General features: G+C 42.9%; 1 protein-coding gene across 7 annotated transcripts in view; it reads right to left on the bottom strand.

Moving 5' to 3' along the window:
* Positions 1–868: 868 nt before the first annotated feature.
* The window catches only part of ZFP37 (ZFP37 zinc finger protein), a 45,570-nt gene continuing 22,859 nt past the window's right edge, over positions 869–23,579 (bottom strand). For 4 of the 7 annotated variants that reach the window (XM_030858984.3, XM_060300608.2, XM_060300609.2 and 1 more), the window contains 3 exons: positions 10,622–10,748; positions 10,178–10,312; positions 869–3,425 (listed from right to left, as the gene is read on the bottom strand). In XM_030858984.3, coding sequence (XP_030714844.1) covers positions 1,915–3,425; positions 10,178–10,312; positions 10,622–10,748 — 1,773 coding nt within the window. In that variant the 3' untranslated portion in view covers positions 869–1,914. Of the gene's footprint in view, positions 3,426–10,177; positions 10,313–10,621; positions 10,749–10,826; positions 11,511–14,950; positions 15,254–23,579 lie in introns of those variants that run through there. The other 3 variants (XM_030858983.3, XM_060300607.2, XM_070045703.1) reach the window with 3 other exon arrangements.

Here is a 23,579-nt window from a genome sequence, read left to right as displayed (position 1 = left end):
AAATTACTGATGGAAATGGCTTTCACATTTCATTTTCTTCCCTGACAGTAAATAAGTTACTTGGTAATGAGAGCATAATATCCGTGAGTTAATCTTTCAATATATGTATGTGCACATGTGCACACACACACGCACACGTTTCATTCTAAATATTCATGCTTTTAATTCTCCAAAATGAGTTCAAGAAGGCAGGCATTGGAATAGGAAATATTTGCAAAGATGGCATTTAATCACATATGGTTGAGGGTCCATAATTATGCTAGGCTAGTATCTAGGTGAAATATTTATTGAGAAGTATTGACCATGACTAGACAAGTCTTTCCTACCAACTTATATGTTTATTCTGAGGAATAAATCAGGTAATGCAGTGAATGTGTTCTGAAAAATGTAAAAGGTGACATACATATCAAATATTATTATTACCTTATATTACAAAACCATTTTTGTCCTTATGTTACTGTTTTTAGTGTAACAACTTAAATTTTAGAACAGTTCAGCTGTATTTTTTAATCTATGACTCACGAGTAAAAATAGGAAAATAGGTTTCCTGTGCAAACCCAAATTGATTAACAGTATCTTCTGGAATGCATGCTTAAGAATGATTCTGAGGCCAAGTCTAGATTCACTCAGAAAGAGTGCAGTGATACATTAACAAGGTCTGCTATTGGGCAAGAACAAGAAGTAGTGCCATTTGCTGCAATATATTTGAAATCCCAGATTGAGGTATTTGTGTATAAGCACTTTGAATATGAGATAAAATGGAGTGATTGTGCAGAAAATCACTTTCATTCAGCTGCAATCACAGTTCATCTTCAGTCTTTAAAAATGTGATAAATAAAAGAAACACAGTGCTGAGTTATAGTTGTAATTCATTATTTTAATGAAAGAACATGTTTGATAGGAAAAACCTTTGTGAATTCAATATCAAATTTAATACCATATCCTCATTCATGAATAAGCATAGAAACTCTTACTTTGTCAAATAACATCATGGAGTGGGTTCAGTGAAATTTTTCATTAGTACTGATTTATACATATTAAAAGGATTTTAATTGTGAAAATAATATATGTACATGATTTAAAAATGTAAAGAGTATACAATAAAAAGGAGGTCTCCGTCCCATCCCAGACCCCATTCCTGTAGTCCTGTGCCCAATGGCAACCGCTAAGTTTCTTTTGTATTTTTTCAAACCAATTTACTCACATATAAATATACATATATATACACAAATACATACATACATACACACAGACAGACAGGAAAACACACACACCCTTTTGTACACAAGTGGGAATAAACTATATACACAGTTGAGCAACCTTTTTTCACTCAACAATATATCTTGGATAGCATTCCCTACCAGCACCTGTGTGTTCTCAGCTGATTTCTTTCATTTTCTCTTAATTTTGTGTTAACATTTTTTTTTACATAGATAATAACCCTTCTATAAAGTTTTCTGCTGATGCAGGTACTAGCAAAGACATTAAGAAAGAGCTGCATGATAGCGTCAAAGATGAAACTCATATCAATGGTCACACACATTTATACATGGCAATAAACAGATACGCAAATTCAATTCTCACATGTGGTGCTTAAGTACACAACCCTCGAGCAACTCAGGAATTGTCAGAAAATGTAATTTGTTTCTCTAGTGCTCTGATTATTCAATTATTAACAATTTTAAAAGCTTTATATTCAATCTGAATATATAGATCATTTAAAATATTTTTAAAACAATATTTTATATAAAAGGTTTAAACTCTCCATCCATTCCTTCCATGTGGTGATTCATTTTCAAATTCTCTCATGGGTAACGAGGTGTAACTTCTTGTTAAAAGCTTTCTAACATTCTTTAAAGTTAGAATACTTCTAAGGTTAAATAAAACCTTTAGTTCAGATTTCCCACACTAATTTCACGCATGAGATTTCTCTTCTGAATGAGTTTTCATATGTTTAGTAAGGGATGCATTTTGTTTGAAGGCTTTTCCACATTCATTACATTCATAAGGTTTCTCTCCAGTGTGGGATCTCTGATGTATAACAAGTTGTGACTTTGCATTGAACGCTTTTCCACATTCATTACATTCATAGGGTTTCTCCCCAGTATGAGTTCTCTGATGTACAATGAGGTGTGACTTTTGGGTAAAGGCTTTCCCACATTCATTACACCCATAGGGCTTCTCCCCAGTGTGAACTCTCTGATGTTGAGTAAGACCTTCAATTTGCTTGAAAGCCTTCCCGCATTGATTGCATTCAAAAGGACTTTCACCGGTATGAGTTCTCATATGGTAAGTAAGAGATGAGCTATGTCCAAAGGCTTTTCCACATTCATTACATTTATAGGGTTTCTCTTTAGTATGAGTTCTTTGATGTATAATGAGGTGTGACTTCTTGCTGAAAGCTTTCCCACATTCACTACATTGAAAGGGTTTCTCACCTGTATGAATTCTCATATGTTTAGTAAGGGATGAGCTATACTTAAAGGCTTTTCCACATTCATTACATTCGTATGGTATTTCACCTGTATGAGTTCTCACATGTTCTGTAAGAGATGAGTTATACCTAAAGGACTTTCCACATTCCTTACATTCATAGGGCTTCTCGCCTGTATGAGATCTCACATGTTGAATAAGGTTTGAGCTATGTCTGAAGGTTTTCCCACATTCAGTACATTCATAGGGCTTTTCACCAGTATGAACTCTCAGATGGTCAGTGAGGGCATGTTTATGACCATGGGCTTTGCCACACTGAATACACTCATATGGTTTTTCTCCAGTGTGAGTTCTCTGGTGTACAACAAGGTGTGATTTTTGGCTAAAGGCTATCCCACATTCATTACATTCATATGGTTTCTCACCTGTATGAATTCTCTGATGGTCAACGAGTCCTTGTTTGTGGCTGAGAACCTTCCCACATTCATTACATTCATATGGTTTCACTTTATTCTGAGTTTTGTCACACTTAGTAGGAGATGAGCTATGGCTGGATGATTCCTTATGTTTTTCTCCAGTTTGAATTTTGTCCCGTTCAGTATGTTTCTTGCCAGTTTGAGTTTTGTCAGGCCTATTAGATGAGCTATGGTTGGGTAATTTCTCACATTTTTTTCCAGTTTGATTTTTGTCTTTCTTTGTATCAGATAAGCTATGGCTGAATGATTTCGTATGCTCTTTAGCTACATCAGGTTTCTTTTCTACATAATTTCTTACATGACCAGGTAAGTCTAAATTCTTTCCATGTGAATCAAATTTAAGAAGCTTTTTCTTTGAAGGAACATATTTTGTACTCACATTTTTTTTCCCCAATGAACTACATTCATGGCCCTTTTTCTTAGTCAGAGTTGTTTTCTTGAAAGCAACTTCCCCAAGGAGTTTGTTTTGAGATTCCTGGTGGTTCTCTAGCTGGTCATCATCTTGCTGGACTTCTTCTAAAGTGGAATTCAATGAGACATTCTTGTGAATCTTTGCACTCTCATATTTTGGAATACAACTTATAAAGAAATGCCTTGTTGTGGGGCTGAATCTTTACTCAAGCCTAGTATCCTAAAGTGAATGAAATATCAAGTGCAAATGTCCCTGTCTTTTTGGACTGGAGAGGCAAAGTGCTGTAGTAAAAACAGGAAAAGAAAATTGACAATAGTGATTAGAAAAGACTTTGGCTGTTTATAAATATGACCTTGCAACCTGGGATAAAAGATGGAATAAACACAAGGAGCAGTGAATAAAAAACAGATGAAGTTAAAAGCTTGTAATTGTTGTTGACACTTTTTGAAGTCTCTCCTCAGCCCAAGCTGCCCAGATTTAATAACTGCCAATCCACCAATAGTATTTGGCTCTTACAGCCCATCTATATTCATCCAACTCTCCATAGTCACGGTTGGAGACAGCTGGCTCAAGCCAAGATGTCCAATAAGAGTACGTCTCCTAAAAACTTAGACCCAAGTTAGTCTCCACTGGGTGCTAAATTTAAAAATGATATAAGACAAGCACTACAAAGCCACATTTTCCCTATGTAAACAGAATGTTCATCAGTACAAAGAATAAAGCATACATCCACAGAAAAGCAGAGATGTAAGATCATGTGTCCTCAAAGAGACCATTTGCATAATCCCAGTTCCTAATGGCTTCCCAGTACTGGTTCTAGTCCCCAGCTGAAGTATCACCCCTTAGGTTACAAGAAGCCTTATAATAAATTCCTCCATTTACTTAGGATAGCTCAAGTAAAATTCTGTTATTGCTCCCCAGAGAGCCAAAATAAGAGAAAATAAGGTAAGTCCATCAAAGAGTACTGAACAGCATATAGATGACTGAGGGATTAAGCAGGAAAGGATGTTCCACTGCTACCACCCATGATTAATATAATAATGCAATTCCTGTAGTAAGAATCATCCCACAGTTTCTATGAGTTACCTGATGTTTTTACCATATTTTAAAGTTTGATATTGGCAAATAAACTTTACACCATTTGGATTTACAGTGTACACACACACTTGTTTTCCAATAGTTTGCTATGGAGCACACCTTCCTGTCAGGTCACTCTAATTGCCAATTATAAATTTTAAGCTAATTCCTAACTCTAAGTGATTGCTCACATTCTTTCCTCCATACATTATACAATTATACATTTTGAGATATCTTCTCAATCTATGCTTCCCTTCTCTGAGACCACCACCCACATTGACAGATGTAGGCAGCCATGTTTGTAGTATATGATCTAACTTCTCCTTGAAAACAATTGATCAGACAGTGGTAAACACCAGGCTCCAGCTATTCAACAATTCTCCTAAGAACTTAGAATTGAAACTTGAAGACTTCTGTTAGCTACATATGGATGTTACATATGTAAAAACCAAACAATTTAGAAGCTAGGACTACCATTTTGGGGGTGGCCTTTTTCAGCTATGGACATGGAAAAACAGAAAAAGCTTCAGGATAGGAATCAAAGAGACTCAAAGAGAGAAGCAGATATAAGAGTCCCCATGACCTCAGAAAGAAAGAGAGAAAAAGTGAATAGTTGTTTTACTAGTAAAAGAACATTACATGGATAAAGTGAAAACTGAGTTCAAACAGAAAAGAGTTATGGTGTTTGAATATACAGCCAGGAAATACTATTACTTTTATGGAGAACTTGTAAGAGATTAGTTCCCATGGAGTAGATCAATTTTTATAAGTATACATAAAGTAGTGTTATAGTAGCAAGAATTGGAGTTGCCAGCTGCTTTTTCATTTAGGAAATTTTAAGTGATGCAAGCATCCTGAGAAAAAGAGTATAACAAGAACTTTTTTTTTTTTTTTTGGCGGTACGCGGACCTCTCACTGTTGTGGCCTCTCCCGTTGCGGAGCACAGGCTCCGGACGCACAGGCTCAGCGGCCATGGCTCATGGGCCCAGCCGCTCCACGGAATGTGGGATCTTCCCGGACCGGGGCACGAACCCGTGTCCCCTGCATCGGCAGGCGGACTCTCAACCACTGCACCACCAGGGAAGCCCAACAAGAACTTTTATGTAGCATGACAAGGCTGCATCTTCCAATGTCCAAGGATGCTGGGGAGGATGGAGGCAAATCTCCTTCTGGGAAGAAAAGGATCAAACCTCAAACCTTTCCCCTTGAGGTGTAACATTATAAGAACCTCTTATTATGATGATTTGGGCTGGTCCCAACTGACATTGGCCAGTTGGAAAAGATATAAAGCACCACAAGAGAAATTTACCATGAGGGAGGGGAGGAGGCTCTGAACTAGTGAACTGGTATAATAATAGGGTAATACTAGGGGAGAGCTGGGTCTGGCAGAGCATGTAATTAAGGCTATAAGCTTGTCCTGAATCTGAGACAGTAACTAAGACATGAATTTTAAGCTAAAATGACTGTAACTTCAGAAACTGAAGCATGGAGCTCATTAGACCCAGCAAATCATTGGAGGTAATACAACAGTCCTTCCTTGAAGAAACTTCAAGAATGATAGAAGAACCTGAGCCAAGAATAGAGTCACTGTAGCAATGACAAAAATGTATTAAATGACTCAGAATTATTTTTTAGTTGTAACACCAAGTATCAGCGAGAAAAGTGAAGACAGCCAAAACTGGAGCCACTAATGCATGGATCAAAAATTCTATGAAGGACTTCTCTGGTGGCTCAGTGTTGAGAATCTGCCTGCCAATGCAGGGGACACGGGTTTGAGCCCTGGTCCGGGAAGATCCCACATGCCGTGGAACAACTAAGCCCGTGCACCACAACTACTGAGTCTGCGCTCTAGAGCCCATGAGCCACAACTACTGAGCCATCATGCCACAACTACTGAAGCCTGGGAGCCTAGAGCCTGTGCTCTGCAACAAGAGAAGTCACTGCAATGAGAAACCTGCACACAGCAATGAAGAGTAGCCCCTGCTCACCGCAACTAGAGAAAGCCTGCGCGCAGCAACGAAGACACAACGCAGCCAAAAATAAATAAATAGAATAAAATAAACAAAAACAAACAAACAAAGAAAACTCTATGAAGTCTCTTCATTTGTCATTTGAAGGACTGGTCCCTCTGGTCTTGGGAAATTCATAGAGTCTTGAAAAATTCAATGTTAGAAGAAACTTGAAAAGATATTGTGGACATTCTGCTAATTTGGGGACTGTAGTGATATATAATAACTGAATATTTTAATGTTTGGTGGCAACATCTAAGATGAATATTTTTAAGGGGGGGATTTAATAAGCTACCTAAGAATTGAAGCAATTTAGGTATGGGACAATATGAATATAATTTGGGTGATGTCAGTCAGAACTGAGGGGGGAAAAAGAATCAGGAACTGAGGAAAGAATAGTAAGAGGGAAGGCAGAGAGCAAGGATTCATGGGAACTCCATGGCAGACAGGCCTAAAATCTGACCCTGATAAAAACAAGGAAGGTGGAAGGAAGCTCTAATTTAGAAAGAAAGATAAAGCTTTCAATTTCTGACCATCTGAGAATAAGCTATCCTGTAAGGAGGTAAAATATAAGACAAAGGAATTGAAGATTTATCTGGACAAGATAAATTTATCTTGGAAGTCACCAGTATAGAATAAATAGCTTGTATTTACACAATAGATTATTCCTTTGAGGAAAACAGAATTAAAAAAAAGAATAGATAGTAGAAGACAAAACCTTAGGGACACTTCAAAGTGAGAAAGAAGAAAATCTGGTGAAAAAACTGGTAAAGGAACACTTAAACGATAAAATCAGATTCAAGTGGTACAATTCAAGCTAGGTGGGCAAGAATTTCAGGCTGATCAAAACTATTAAAATATGCACTGGAAGGTTACCACTGCTGACTTTAAAGTCAGAAATTGTTAGAGGCATGGATCCTATGGAATTTGACTGCAAGGGTTAGGGAGAAAATGGAAATAATGCTGGTGGTATAGACCACAGATCTAGAGCATTTCACAGTGAAAGGGGGGAAATGGAAAGTAATGAGGGGCAGGAGGATTACACCAAGAGATCTGGATAGAGGACAGATTTAAGAATGCCTGAATCTCTAAGGAGAGGAATTTGATACTATGGGGTCTAAGAGTGTGGGTGGATGAAGGGAGAAAAGCTGAGGATATTAGGAAAAGGGAGGATAATTTTAAAAAGCATTGCTTTAGAGAGGTAAGCAGGAATGGGATTACTTAAGAAAACAGCTAAAAGGGTTCACTGCTCTTTCTCAAAACTGAGCAACAGAGAGCATGGATGAGGAAAGATGGCTATGTGGAAGGGTCAGTTAGGCATCTGATGGTCTGGTATCCAAGGTTTAGAGCCCTGTTTTTCACCTTTTTTCCTACCACAACCCGAGTGGTATGGCAGACTGTATTATTGTTCCCTGTGGATTACACCTCCCAGCCCCACTGTATGGCCATTTGAATCCTCCCTGTGAAAGGAGTATACGTTCCTACCCAGTTGAACTCGGGAGTGGCCAGGTGATCTGCTCTGACTAATGAACCAATAAAATGTAAGCAGAAAGAGATATCTACCACATCCAATCAGTGATTTTAAGTCATCATATGGTTCCACTCCCTCTTCATTGCCTCTGTAATGAGACCAGAATTGGCCAAATAGGGACTGCTCTTTCAGTGTAGGTCACAAGATAATGTGGAAAAGGGCTACAGCTTGAGCAAGAAACAAATCTTTCTTTTTTTGTTTTTTTTGTTTGTTTGTTTGTTTGTTTTGCGGCACGCAGGCCTCTCACCGCTGTGGCCTCTCCTGCCGTGGAGCACAGGCTCCGGACGCGCAGGCTCAGTGGCCATGGCTCACGAGCCCAGCCGCTCTGCGGCATGTGGGATCTTCCCGGACCGGGGCACGAACCCGTGTCCCCTGCATCAGCAGGTGGACCCCCAACCACTGCGCCACCAGGGAAGCCCCAAATCTTTCTTTTTGTAGGCCACTAAGATTTTGGGGTCTTTCTTTAATGGGACGTAATTTAGACTAAGCTGACTGATACAAATGGTATAAGCAAATCCCCATAAGTCACACTGGCTCCCAACTACAGTGAATCTCCTATGAGAACCTCTCACGTGGACAGGTTCACAGAAGGAAGAGATATTAGAATCTCCAAGGTTGGAGAATCTTTGTAGTTTGAACTCTTTTTCCCCCAGCAGATTTTGATATTTTTCTACTGCTACTTCCTAGGATCTATAAGACGAATTTAAGAATAAATTATTCGAAGAATTCCAAACGCATGCATCTATTGTCAATTAATCTATGACAAAGGAGGCAAGAATATACAATGGAGAAAAGACAGTTCTCTTCAATCAGTGGTACTGGGAAAACTAGACAGCTACATGTAAAAGAATGAAATTAGAACATTCTCTAACACCATACACAAAAATAAACTCAAAATGGATTAAAGACCTAAATATAAGATCAGATACTATAAAACTCCTAGAGGAAAACACAGGCAGAACAATCTTTGACATAAACTGCAGCAATATCTTTTGGGACCTTCTCCTAGAGTAATGGAAATAAAAGCAAAAATAAACAAATGGGACCAAATTAAACTTAAAAGCTTTTGCACAGCACAGGAAACCATAAACAAAATGAAAAGACAATCTACAGAATGGGAGAAAATATTTGCAAACTATGCAACCAACAAGGGATTAATCTCCAAAATATAAAAACAGCTCATACAGCTCAATATCAAAAAAAAAAAAAAAGCAAAAAACAACCCAATCAAAAAATGGGCCGAAGATCTAAACAGACATTTCTCCAAAGAATACATACAGATGGCCAACAGGCACATGAAAAGATGCTCAACACTGCTAATTATTAGAGAAATGCAAATCAAAACCACAATGAGGTATCACCTCACACCAGTCAGAATGGCCATCAAAAAGTCTACAAATAATAAATGCTGGAGAGGATGTGGAGAAAAAGGAACCCTCGAATACTGTTAGTGGGAATGTAAATTGGTACAGCCACTATGGAAGACAGTATGGAGGTTTCTTAAAAAACTAAGAATAGAGCTACCCCATGATCCTGCAATCCCACTCCTGGGCATATATCTAGAGAAAAACATAATTTGAAAATATACATGCACCCCAATGTTCATTGCAGCACTATTTACAACAGCCAAGACATGGAAGCAACCTAAATGTCCATCAACAGATAAATGGATAAAGAAGATGTGATATATTTATACAATGGAATATTACTCAGCCATAAAAAAGAATGAAATAATGCCATTTGCAGCAACATGGATGGACCTAGAGATTATCATACTAAGTGAAGTAAACCAGACAAAGACAAATATCATACGATATCGCTTATATGTGGAATCTAAAAAAAAAATGATACAAATGAACTGTACAAAACAGAAGCAGACCTACAGACATAGAAAACAAACTTATGGTTACCAAAGGGGAAAGATGAGAGGAAGGGATAATTTAGGAATTTGGGATTAACATATACACACTACTGTATATAAAACAGAAAACCAACAAGGACCTATTGTATAGCACAGGGAAATATACTCAATGTTTTGCAATAGCCTATAAGGGAAAAGAATCTTAAAAAATATATGCATGTATAACTGAATCACTTTGCTGTACGCCTCAAACTAACACAATATTGTATATCAACTATACTTCAATAAAAAGAAAAAAATATATTTTTAAATTAATAAATAATAAAAATGTGAAAAAAAAAGAATTCCAAAGTTACCACTAAGAAACTAGGAACTTACTTCCATTGGCTCCTATTCCCTTGGGTCTTGCTATTTCACTCAGACCACCTTGTCTGGGTCTTTTCCCCTTCCCCAGCCATGGCTCTTCTCCTTTTCCCAACTTGGATATCATGTCTGGTTTGAGAGCTTGATATCCTATTCATGAGAAAAGATAGAAATTGAGTGTTAGAACAACAAACATTCCAGAAATCAAGCCCTACCATTTAAGCTTCAGAGCTTTTAAAGGATAAAAGAACACACGGCTTCTGAAATTTCACAGTGCAGATGTCCATGTACCCCATCTGGGTAGATCCTCCATTTTCAAGGCAGAGGAGCACAAGTATTCTGGCTAGTACCCAAAAGGGATTAAAACTCTTGGACTCATAAAAATTAAGGATAAACTTATCCAAGGACTTCAGAGAGAAGGCATCACAGTAGGCACACTTTGAATTACTTTGTCCTTACCCATTGAGGCTAGGTTGCTGTAATTCTCCAGCATCACATCCTTGTACAGGCTCTTTTGAGCAGGATCTAGTTGCTCCCATTCCTTCTTGGTAAAGGCCATAGTCACATCTTTGAATGTTACCGATCCCTGTAATAGCACATTCCTAGTTCAGTCCAATGTTATCCACATCAGTGAAAGATGCAGACTATAATGACTTTCTCTTACCTTGACCATTCACTGATGATCATAATGTTATACACGGGGCTTATTTTTTTACCCAATTTTGCATTTTTGTTTTTGAGAGACAAAAATCATATTAAGAAATGTCCCTATAATGGACTCAATGTTTGTGTCCCCCCAATTCGTTGTTGAAACCTTGCCCTCCAATATGATGATATTAGGAGATAGGGCCTTTGGGAGATAATTAGGATTCAATGAGATCATGAGAGGGGAGACTTCATGAATGGGATCAGTGCCCTTATAAGAGTCATGAGAGAGCTTGCTTCCTGTCTCTGCTCTTTCTGCCAAGTAAGGATCCAACAAGAAGTCTGAAACCTGGAAGAGGGCTGTCGCCAGATCCCGACCCGATGTCGGACTTCTAGCCTCCAGAACTGTCAGAAACAAATTTCTGTTGTTTATAAGCCACTTAGTCTACGGTACTTTGGAAAAAAATCCTATGATTATCAGAGAGAAAGACAATTACAACAAACAAACAAACCAGAATCAGTCTTCATCTTTTCTTCTGTAACTAAAGACTATGGAGGAGTGTTTATAGAGTTCTGAGGTAGAAGAATCGAGACCCTTGGTTTTTATGACCAGTCAAAAAATCATTTATGTTTGGAAGCAAAAGTAAGGTATTTTAGGCATGTAAGGATGCAGAAAGTATATTACCTATGTACTTTAGAAATAAAGAGAAGGAGGGAGGGAGAAACTGGGAATGTGGTAGGAAGAGGGGACAGGAGGAGAAGAAGAAGAGGAATGATTTTTAAAAGAAGGAAAATTGGATCAGAATAAAGATTTCAAGATTGGGAAAGACTTGAGCATATACAAGAGAGAACTACGAATAATAAAACCAGTAAAATGTCTAGTTACATCCAAGTAACTTGATAACGTTCTTGTGCAATTGTTATAAAAGTAACCTTAAAATCAAGAGGCATGATATAAGAAAAATAAGCAGGCATATAACTGGTTAGGGACGGGGAGAAATTAAAGCATGTTAAACTTCTCCTCTTATTAGGCAGCTACTGGAGAATTCTGAAACTGATAAGTATACATTCAAACATGTCTGTTTAACATTTAAAGATCACCCCTGACCGCCATAAGCCACCAATAAATTAGCTGCATGTGTCACCAATCTCTGACCTCACAAACGTCGTCACTGATTCTTATAACTCCCGTCATTAATTGTCACTGGCCTCCCAATCACTGAGCCAGCATGGCCCTTCCTAATCACTAAGCCTATAATTCCAAAATTACTGATCCCAACAAACTCCCAATCACTAACAGCAACAGATCTCCCCAGTCACTTGCCGCACAAACACTCTGATTACATATTCCCACAGGTTCCTCAACTATTGATACCAGTGGAACATATCAATCTCCATCTCTGATATCACCCCAAATCCTATCAATCTCCAGTCACTGATGCCAACAGAACTCTCAAACAGTGCCTTTTACAGAAACTCTAATCACTGCCAGTAAACTTCACTACACGCTCACCCTCTTTAGCCATTCCCTTTGCCTGCTTGCTTTAACCAAAACCTACCTGTCTCCTGAGGACTCTGTTCCCTTACAGTGATCCCCGTGGAGGTTGTTTGCCCACCTCCACCCCAACCCATGTACCTCAGGGCCTGAAAATGAAGTAAATTATACTTTCAACAGTTTTTCACTCATCCTTCAAAATCCCTAACTCGTTTAGAGTATCACCAGACTTTAACCCATTAATAGTCTGGTTCGATGATTCACTAGAAGGACTCACAGCGTTCAGCATATAGCTGTACTCATAGCTATGATTTAGCACAGCAAAAGAATTCAGTGCAAAATCAGCTGGAAAAAGCTGCACGAGGTGAAGTCCAGAGGAAGCCAGGAACAAGTTTCCAAGAGTCCTCTCCCAGTAGAGTCACACAGTACATACTTAATTCTTTCAGAAATGAGTTGTGCTAACACATGTGAAATGTTGTTTACCAAACGATGCTACTAACAAGGGCTTAATTTCCAAAATATACAAACAGCTTATAGAACTCAATAAAAAAAAAAAAACCAATAAAAAAATAGGCAGGGCTTCCCTGGTGGCGCAGTGGTTGAGAGTCCACCTGCTGATGCAGGGGACTCGGGTTCGTGACCCGGTCCGGGAAGATCCCACGTGCCGCGGAGCGGCTGGGCCCGTGAGCCATGGCCGCTGGGCCTGCGCGTCCGGAGCCTGTGCTCTGCGGCGGGAGAGGCCACAGCGGTGAGAGGCCCGCGTACCGCAAAAAAAAAAAAAAAAAAAAAAAAAATACGCAGAAGACCTAAATGGACATTTCTCCAAAGAAGACATAAAGATGGCCAATAGGCACATGAAAAAATGTTCAACGTTGCTAATTATTAGAGAAATGCAAATCAAAACTACAATGAGGTATTACCTCATAGTGGTCAGACGATCATCATTAAAAAGTCTACAAATAATAAATTTTGGAGAGGGTGTGGAGAAAAGGGAACCCTCCTACACTATTGGTGGGAATGTAAATTGGTGCAGCCACTATGGAGAACAGTATGGAGGCTCCTTAAAAAACTAAAAATAGAGTTGTCATAGGATCCAGCAATCCCACTACTCTTGGGCATATATTCAGAAAAGATGAAAACTCTAATTCGAAAAGATACATGCACCCCTATGTTCACTGCAGCACTATTTACAATGGCCAAGACATGGAAACAGCCTAAATGTCTGTTGACAGATGAATGCATAAAGAAGATGTGGTGTGTATATATATATATATACACACACACATACAATGGAATACCACTCAACCATATAAAAGAACGAAATAATGCCATTTGCAGCAACATGGATGGACCTAGAGATTATCATACTAAGTGAAGTAAGTCAGACAAACACCATATGATATCACTTATATGTGGAATCTAAAATATGACACAAATGAACTTATTTACAAAACAGAAACAGACTCACAGACATTGAAAACAAACTTAGATTACCAAAGGGGAAAGAGGTGGGGGAGGGATAAATTAGGAGTTTGGGATTCGCAGATACAAACTACTATATATAAAAGAGATAAACAACAAGGTCCTACTGTATAGCACAGCGAATTATATTCAATGTCTTGTAATAAACCATAATGGAAAAGAATATGAAAAAGAATATATGTATATTTTTTTTTCACTTTGCTGTACACCAGAAACTAACACAACATCGTAAATCAACTATACTTCAATTTAAAAAAATGCTGTTTACCAATGCTTGGTAAACAACATTTTTAGGGGTTGGTCAAATAGGCACTCTCTGCCTAGCATATACAAAAGTCCCAGATTCCCAGAAGGAAATCAGACATTCAGCATAAACCACATTGTTTACATAGTTTAGGCACAGTGAGCCACTTTTAAAATTCCCGGGAATAGCGGGAACTCTCCTGAAATCTAAGTTCTCGGATGTTGGCCAAAGGTTAACCTTGCAATCAGACCTTTCTAAGGACAGCTGTTTCAGGTCTTTCATGTCAACTTTTCTGCACAGTCATCCTCCCTCATTCACTGAAAACTTTAACATCAGATCCCTTTTCACCACAGCCCTGCACTATTTCTATATCGATGCAGAAGAGCCTTTCAACATCCTGGCCTATTGTAAACCATCATCATCATCTCTTCGCTTTAACTACTGCAATAAGCTACTAACTGACCTCCCTGCACCTCTGCACGCAGCCCGGGACAATCCAGTCTAACTACCAAAGGCACCGTAATCGCTGGCTCCCCTAGACATTCCCAGTTGCGACCTCCACAGACTCCCCAATCTTTGATACACCCCAAAGCCCCCATTTCTGATCCCCATGGCCTCCCAAACTCTGACTTTCCAGGAACCGCCACAGACCCCTCCCCTCCAACCACTGTCACCGTATATCCCTCAAACACTGATTTCCTCAAACTGCAGCAGTCACGGACTCCACAGACACCTCCCAAGCACTACTCCATCGATCCCTGAGTGTGCTAACACCATCCCCCCACCCCTGCAAGAGGCCCTCCAGTACCGACTCCAACTTCCGAATCACCTATCTTCACAGACTACAGTAACCCTCCAGTCACTGACGCCCGATTCGACCGCAGCTGACCACCAGACCACCCCTCCCCATCATCGCGCTCACCGCGGCGCTGCCCCCGGGCTCCGACACAGCCATCTCCGGGGGACACCCGGCCTGTCCCGTCGTCCCTACACTCCTCCTCCGGTCCGCGGTGTCTGGCTTTGTCAGGATCAGGGGGCAGGCGGAGGCCGACATGGCGGCCCCCCAGAGCGCGGCCTCTGCCAGTTCGGCAGCTGCGATGGCGCCGCCCTTGGGTATCCGCCCGGGCGCGGCCATCTTGACCGAGTCGCCGCCGTACAGTGGGGACCTGGCGCTCTCGGCGGGCTCAGGGGTGGGTGGCCCGGCTAGCTGAGATGGTCTCGCAGTGGTGAGGTGCAAGCGGGCAAAACCTGGCTCGCAGACTGCTCCCTGCAGAGTGATTCACTGTGCCTGACAGCCCACCCCCGGCGCTCAAAGGTTTCAACACTTGAGGACAGAATCTGGAGTTGCTTTTCCCAGTCAGTGCAGCCAGCTGCGGGGAAACCGGGAATCGCACTGCCTACCGCAGACTCCAGAAAGCTGGGATAATGAGAGAAATTGGAGGGGAAAAGCCCAATGGGGCAGATGCCATTGTTTTATAGAGAGAGAACGCTAATCTTTGAAATATATGTCTTTTCATTTATGGTATAAGAACAATGAGAAAACATGAAGCATCAGATTAAGTGAATACATCAATCCTCAGTGAGAACCAGTTTGATGGTGATGTTTCAGCCAAATAATCAAGCCCAAATAATCAAGCAATTGGAGTAGAAATAGTTTCTCAATGGGCCAGTTCATTTACAAACTTCGTTCATTTAACAGTTATTTGTTGAGCTTTTATACTATATGCAGACTAGGTTGCTTGGGTTTGCTAGGTAATGAGAAAACCGGAGATTCAGACACAGCCTTTGTTCACCCTTGTGGAATTTACAGTGAGGCAGAGGGCTGGTAAAGTTATCACAAATATATTGTTCTTTTTTCCAGAGCCAAACATACCCTGTTTTGCACCTTCAACTTTTATGTGCTAAAAAAAACCCAAAATACAACGGAGTAAATTAGAAGATCTAATTGGCTTTATTAAATGATTCATCAATGGGGCAGCATCCTATCTAGCAAACAGAAAGGCCATCTGAGGAGTTGTACAAAATGGGGAGCTTTTAAAGGCAGAAAGGGGCTGGGACAGGGGAGTCAAAAACAAAACAAAGGATTATTTCAAGCAAGGTCACTTTCCTTTGAGGAAAAGGCGGGGGGTGTCCCCAGGCCCAGCAATGCTTTCCTAGTCTTCTGACATCAACTCTAGGGCTTAGCAAAATATGTTGTAAATATTATGATGCATAGAATCCTAATATGGCCCCCATTAACTCCGCTCCCTAGCGTAATACCTTTGTGAGATCTCCTAACTTTCAATGCAAGAGGAACCTGTGGTTTGGTGGAATATTACTTCCATGATTAGATCCCAAATCAGTTGACTCTGAGTTGATAAAAATGGAGATAATCTTGGTGGGGCTGATTTAATTCGGTGAGTCCTTAAAAGTGGCTAGACCCTTCCAGAAGTCAGAAATTCCAAAATTCCAAATGGGAGAAGGCCTGTGGAAGGAGCCACATGGCACGGACCTGAGAGCAGCGGCTGAGGACTGAGAGTGCTTTTTGGTCTACCACTGGCAAGACAACATGGACCTCAGTTCCACAACTGCAGAGCAAATGTTTCTGACAAAAACCTGAGGGAGCTTGGAAGGATATCTTTCTCTAGTGGAGCCCGAGATGAGGACACAATCACCCAACACCTTGATTTCAACTTTGTGTGCCCTTGAACAGAGCCCAGCCATACAATGCCCAGACTTCTGATGTCCTGAAACACTGATATAATAAATCTGTGTTGTTTTAATCCAGTAATTAGTGATAATTTGTTCTGCAGCAATAGAAAACTAAGGACTCAGCGAAAATTGAAGGATAATTGTGATTGAGATTCCTCTTCATCTACTGGAGACACAGCACCTCCCCTGTGTCCCTGACAGAGCATCTTTGAGCCTCACCTTCTGGGTGTGAGCAGTTGACGCCCATCCTCCTCAGATAAAGTCCTGACTTTGTCCTTACAGTACAGTCCAAAGAGGTCCATTACTTACATTAAAAAAAAATAGGGGCTTCCCTGGTGGTGCAGTGGTTGAGAGTCCGCCTGCCGATGCAGGGGACGCGGGTTCGTGTCCTGGTCCGGGATGATCCCACATGCCGTGGAGCGGCTGGGCCCGTGAGCCATGGCCGCTGAGCCTGCGCGTCCGGAGCCTGTGCTCCGCAACGGGAGAGGCCACAACAGTGAGAGGCCCGTGTACCGCGAAAAAAAAAACCCAAAAATTCTACTTTCTATCTGATCCCAGCTAGTTGTGAGAGAAGAGAGGCAGTCCAGTTTCTCCAGACTTTGCTTTAACAATATCAGTGTTTCCTCACCAATCCAAACAAGTTCCAACCTATCTATAAACAAAATGCTGTCTCTATTGTAACAGCTCTCCAAGCCCTTGATTTTACTAATTAACTAATCATCCTCACATGGCCCTTAGGGGGCGGTATTCAGAGACAGAAGTGGGTGGAAAAGCATAGGAAAGGCAGGGTATGGATATTCCCTGCACTGAAGAGGAGGAAGGGAAGCAAGGAAGAGGGGAGAGAAATGAAGAAGATGAACGAGGTTGGTGAAAATAGGTCATGGAATGGTGACGAGGAACTTTCAATCTACCAGAGGAGTTCCATCATTTCTTGGCATGGCAGAGTCTGTCAGTTTCCAGGCTCAGGATAAATAGTGAAAGAGTGAATCTTCTTTTTCTTTTCCTTTTGGCCACACTGCGCTGCATGCTAGATCTTAGTTCCCTGACCAGGGATGGAAGCTGCATCTCCTGCAGTGGAAGCGTGGAGTCTTAACCACTGGACCGCCACAGAAGTCCCCAAAGAGTGAATCTAACACTTGAATCAATTTTGTCAAGACGGTAAGGATCAGTGTGTGGGTTGTACACTTACATGTGAGTTTTTGTGTATGTGCAGACATTTTCAACTGAGTAAAACAATTGTCATATCAAAGAAAGCCCAGGAAATTGTCTCTGCTTTCCATGATCTCTACTACCTCTTCTGGTCTCATGAGATTCTACCATCTGCACAATTTTAGGTACCTGATTTAGAAACTCTGTTCCCTCCATTAGCCTGTAGTCTGGCTCTTGACTATAAAGACTTTCTTACAATAGTCTCTAGGAAATGTCCTACCAACGGACCTTGTGTGAGACTTGTCCAGAAAAGTTAAGAGAACTGTGTGATCCCACCTATCAATGTTTTCTCATGCATGCATTCAATAATTCATTTTCCACCTGTAGATATCTATTGAACATCTATAATGTGCCAGGTACTAGGCCAGGTATTGTGGATACAATAATGGGAAAAATCTTGAAACATGGGTCCCATTCAGGGAGCTTAGGATGCAGGGGAGGAAACGAGTATTATTCAAATGAGCACACACAAAATTAGGACTATGATAAGTGCTTCAAAAAAGATACATGGTGCCATGAGAGTATGGATTATAGACTTAGATTTATGTAAATTACCAGGAAGAAAGGACATTTCAGCTGACATTTGAAGGATGAACAAGAATTAACTATGACAGCATTACAGCTTGAACAATTGCATGTGCAAAGCCTAGTGCCATCTCCCAACTCTAATCTTCACAAAGAAGAATCTGGAACCTTCCTTATCTCCCCTAGAGCCCTCCTGGGTCTCAAGAACCTCCTTTGCTCCATCCATTATTGGGTCCTCATTCTTCTCCTTTCTCTTTAAGGGACAGGTTCCCTTGGAGAAAAAGCCTATTTTCCATGTAAAGGACCTTGACTCTCATAGTTCGCGTTGCCAGGGCTCTTGCCTGGCAGCCCATCCCACATCATCCATGTATATCGTTCTATATTATTCAGAGACTGCAGAAGGGCCATGCCGTGCAAGTGGACAACTTTATGGATAGGCACAATACGTCAAGGCACAATACGTCAAATCAGTGAGACACAAAGCTCCATATAATGTCCAAGGAATTGCTTTCCAGAAAGACATGAGTTCAGATTTTTAGGTTGGTTGGTTATAAAGATTGCACATGATGGAAATATTCTGTGTCTTGTGGGTGAAGTGGTGGTAACATGGGTTCGAATACATTTGTGAACATTTGCTTGATGTATGCACTTACATGCTGTGGAATCACGTTTAAAGTGAATACAGTGGAGAAAGGAAACAGGAAAATGAAGGGGAAAGGAAGGATTCAGGACACTACCAGAACACTTGTAAGCACATTCACAAAGTCACACTGACAAAGGACTGCCAGAGTAAAAAATTTATTGCAGTACATGGAAAACACAATGGTCCATAATAAGTAAAAATGTAATTTTACTTTCAACACCAAAAATCTACAAAGTCCCTCCTAGAACCCAGATTGCTCATCTGATATAAAGGTTTGTTCAAGGTAGGTTTCTAAGCATAACCTCGAAGAAACCCAATCTCTGGTAAAACGCAAAGACAGACGTCTAATTGTTCTTTGCAGTGGAACATACCCCGGAATCGATCTATCTCTACCTCTATCATCTAATCTATCTATCGACCTATCTATCTATCTATCTATCTGTCTGTCTCGTCCTCCTCCTCCTTCTCCTCATCCTCCTTTCCCCGTCTCTCTCTCTCCTTTCATTTTCCACATGAAACAGGAAAATATGGAGGGATGAAAAGGCACAAATCACATCACTAAGGTTCGCCGTCTGAACCGCAGAAAAACAGAAGTGTTTTCCTCTGAACGCACATCCTGGCAGCCTGTCTTCTGGACACGGGGCCACATCTCCCTGAGCTGGGATGCGGCAGGAGCTGATGTCTGGTGCGTGCTGAACACCGTTCCCGGGACAAGTGGATTTCTGTCCGCTGTGGGGGAAGCTCGTCGCCTCCGGTTACACGATGCTGCCGCGGAGCCTTGCACGGCGAGGTGGCGGCGCGGAGTCCGGCTGGCTCTTGGGCGGAAGGGACCGGCCCTAGGAGGGGCGGGGAGCAGCTGGGTGCGCCCCTAAGGCGATGGCGCCCAGGGCGGGGAGGGCTGCGCGCCGGCGGGCCCGGAGCGCGCGGCGAGCAGGGAGTCGAGCGCCGCGAGCGCCCAGTGCAGGGCCGCGCCCGCGTGCGCCAGCTGCCAGGCGAGCCAGGCGCGCTGCGCGGCCGTGGGCTCCGTGCGGCCGGTGGACAGCGGCAGGAAGGCGCCCCCCGGGGCCCGCAGCTCGCCCAGGACCACCTCCAGGGCGCCCATCTGGTTGTAGAGATGGGACGTGAGCGCCGCCAGGGGCGCGCGGGCTTCGGGCCCCAGGGTTCCGCGACGGCGTTTGCGGGAGGGGGGCCCGGCCTCCGCCGGGCTGTGCTGGCAGCGTCCCCAGCTCCTGGCCCACGCTGGCGATCGGGACCGGGTCCTCCTGCCGTGGAGGCGCCAGGGAGTGTGGGCGGAACCTGCGCGGGAGACAGAACGGGAGGGTTTCAGGTGATGCGCGCCGCCCCGTGGGTCAAGGTCACCATCGCCCTTCCCCGTCTCCACTCCCCCACCCTACGCCCCACACCCCACCACGCCTGACTCTGGTGGCCTCTTCCAGGATCTGCTGGCAACCGGGACCAGGTCCTGGATGCCTTGCTCTCAGCCCTTCTGCCTTCAGGGGCACCTCACCGGGGTCAGGGTCTTTCTCGGCACGCTGGGGGCTTGGCTTGCCCCTCAGGTCCTTCCCTCACATCCCCACCTCTGCCGAGGCCCAGCGCAGACACCTACCTCCTCTGCGGTGAAGTCCCGCTCTGGAGGAGTCGGGCTGCTCCGTAGCTCTCTGGTGGGCTGGGGGTGGTCGTCCCCTCACCTTCTCTTCTCCAGGTCTGTTTCCTTGGTGGCGACTGTCAGGGGAGCCATCGGGGCTTCTCCCCCGCTTGTGCCTGGTGACCGCTGTGGGTGGAGAGGAGGAGAGGAGTGAGTGTTCCCTGACCTACCTCTGGAACGTGGGGGGAGTGGATTAGAGGAGATTCCAAGTCCCACGGCTCCGCCCACCTCCATTCCACCCCGTCCCCCAGGCTCTGGTTTCCTCCTGCTCCCCACAGCCTCCATGGGCAGCTCCCTAGGGCCGGGCCTTTCCTGTCGCTGTGGCAGCTCCTGAGCTGCCTGGCAGGCGTGCCCCTCCCTCAAGTGCAGCCCCCGAGGATGGCACAGCTGGTAGAGAGCCCCGGGTCACAGGGAATCGGGCCTTCACCTTGGGTTTCTCTCACCACTTGCAGTGGTGTGAATGTCACGTCTGGCACCTGTTCCTTTGCTCCTTAGCCCAATATCTTGTGTCTCCCAAAGCCTCTCAAGCATCACTCAAAACAAATGTCTGCAAAGAAGAACCTAGACTTTTACCTCCTTTGCTCTGACAGCCCTCTCGGGTCTCAATGCTTCCTATTGCTCTCCGTCTTTCTGAGGGATGTGCATCTCCTCCCTTCTGTTTTAGAGACAGGTTCTCCTTGGAGCAAAGCCTTCCATTTTCCCTGTGGGAAAGACCTTTTCTCTGCTGGCCAGGCCGCCTGCCACTTGCTGCCCCTGCCATTTCATCCAAGCCTCCCGGCTGAGCCACAGGTCTGGAGGCCTGGGGAGTGGGAATGACTAGGCCAGCAGAGGCCCTGGCCTTTTATGGCTTCCCAGCAGCCCACTGCCGGGTCTCAGATTGGTGCGCCGGAGACCACACCCCCCAAAGAGAATTGCAATGATGAGGTTAAGGGCTGTTCGGGCTCTCCCACTGCCTGCCTTGGTCCTCAGGACGTTGTAGCTGTACATTTCGGAGCATTTCGGCTCTCTGCTGTATGTTAACTGCACAAAAGGGCACTTGTTTTCTGGTTCGTTTCACGGTGCTTTTTATCTGTTTGTTTCACCAGTTCTGTGTGTGTCTGCATGTGTTAGCATGGGTCACTCTTATGCCAGGGGTCAACAAGGTGCTGGTATAAAGGACGAGAAAACCTTTTGGTCCGTTTTACTTGCATTCCCTTTGGCCCCTACTCAGGTCTGCCATCCTGACAGGAATGCCACCATAGACACTACAGGATGAAAGACTGTGGTTAGGCCCCAAAATAATGTTTTTACCAAACTTGGGGAAATATCAGCCATTATATCTTCAAATATTTTGTATGTCCCATTTTCTCCTCACTCTCCTTTGGAACTTCATCTACATATATGTAAGACATTTTTTTTTTGTCCCACAGGTCACAGGTTAATGTCTTTTCATCATTTTTCTCTCACTTGTTTGATCATATCTACTGATCTATTTCAAGTCAATGACTCTTTCCCCTCTAATTTAAGGTTGTCAAATTTATCCTGTGAATTTCACATTTCAGACATTGTATTTTTCAGTTCGAGAGTTTTCTTTTGGTTTTTCAGTGACAAGGATGATTGAGCATTCTTCAGTTCCGTCCCTCGTGTTTAATTTTTGAATTTACACCTTAGGGAAGATAAGCTTAGGATACAACTTGTACCAACAAGAAAATTGGCTTTTATTTCCCTAAAACCTATATTGGCATAAACACACAAAAATTACTGTATGTTGCCCTTATAAGAAAAAAAGAGTAAAATGACCCGATCCAGACAGCTCCCTTAGGATCCTGATCACTGGCTGTAAGTGAATGACGTTCCTCCCCCATCTCTATCTGAATATCCTCCTTCAGTGCTTCTCAAACTGGAACCTGCATCAGAATCTCTCGGAGGGCCTTGGAACACAGATCACATGGCCCCGCCCCCAGTGCTCTGACCCTCTAGGTCTGGATCAAAGCCTGATATTTACATCTGTAACAAGTTCCCAAGTGATGGTGATACTGCTGGTCCTGGGATCACACTTTGTGAACCACTCACCTACTGGGTAGAATTTAAAAGACAAAGGCACATTCTCCTTGAGGTTACTCATCTCACATGGTCCTGTGAGATATGGACTGAAGTGAGCCTTCCAGAACGGGGATGGGGGGCAAGGCGAGTCCTTTCCTCTCTTCACATTAGCATAGATTAGATGGTCATTTTTCTACTTAGAAATGCCGTGAGTAGAGACTATTAAAACCAACTAACCAACCAGCCAATGCCAGATGCTCCGATATAACTGCCTTAGGGAAAGTGATCAAAAAACATTTTTTTTTTTTTTTTCCTGGAAGGGCTTCTGTGCTCATGGCGTGTGGCTGAGGGAAAGCAACAGATCTCCCTTAGTAACGGCGATGTGGCCCAATGTTGTGGACACGAAGTAAATCAGACCTCTGAAGACAGGAGAGTCCAGAGTGAATGATGGGAAAACAATCCAATTTATACTTGCTATGGGAAGTATAAATATGTGGTAAATGAAGAGAAGTCAGCCTCACACGAGCTATGCCTGCTACTGTTTTGGTTTCCCTGAAGCCTACAGGACCTCCCCGGCTTGGCTGCTCTGAACCCAGAGGGGTCCTACAAATGCAGGGGCCCGCAGGCTCAGCTGGCGGTAACAGTAGCCTGGTAAGGGTGGGAAGATTCTAGTACAAGTTCCAATGTGTCTGTGCGTTTTCCCTACACCGCCAAGGAATTTCTGAGACCAGTCTGGTGTCTTACAATCCTGACACTATCTACTCAGGGACAGCTTCCGATTCCACACGCTCAGGGCTCAGTCTTACAAGACAGCCC

Source organism: Globicephala melas, chromosome 6 (assembly GCF_963455315.2).
Source record: "Globicephala melas chromosome 6, mGloMel1.2, whole genome shotgun sequence".
Classification (NCBI taxonomy): Eukaryota; Metazoa; Chordata; class Mammalia; order Artiodactyla; family Delphinidae; genus Globicephala; species Globicephala melas.
This window is presented reverse-complemented; position numbering and strand designations above follow the sequence as displayed.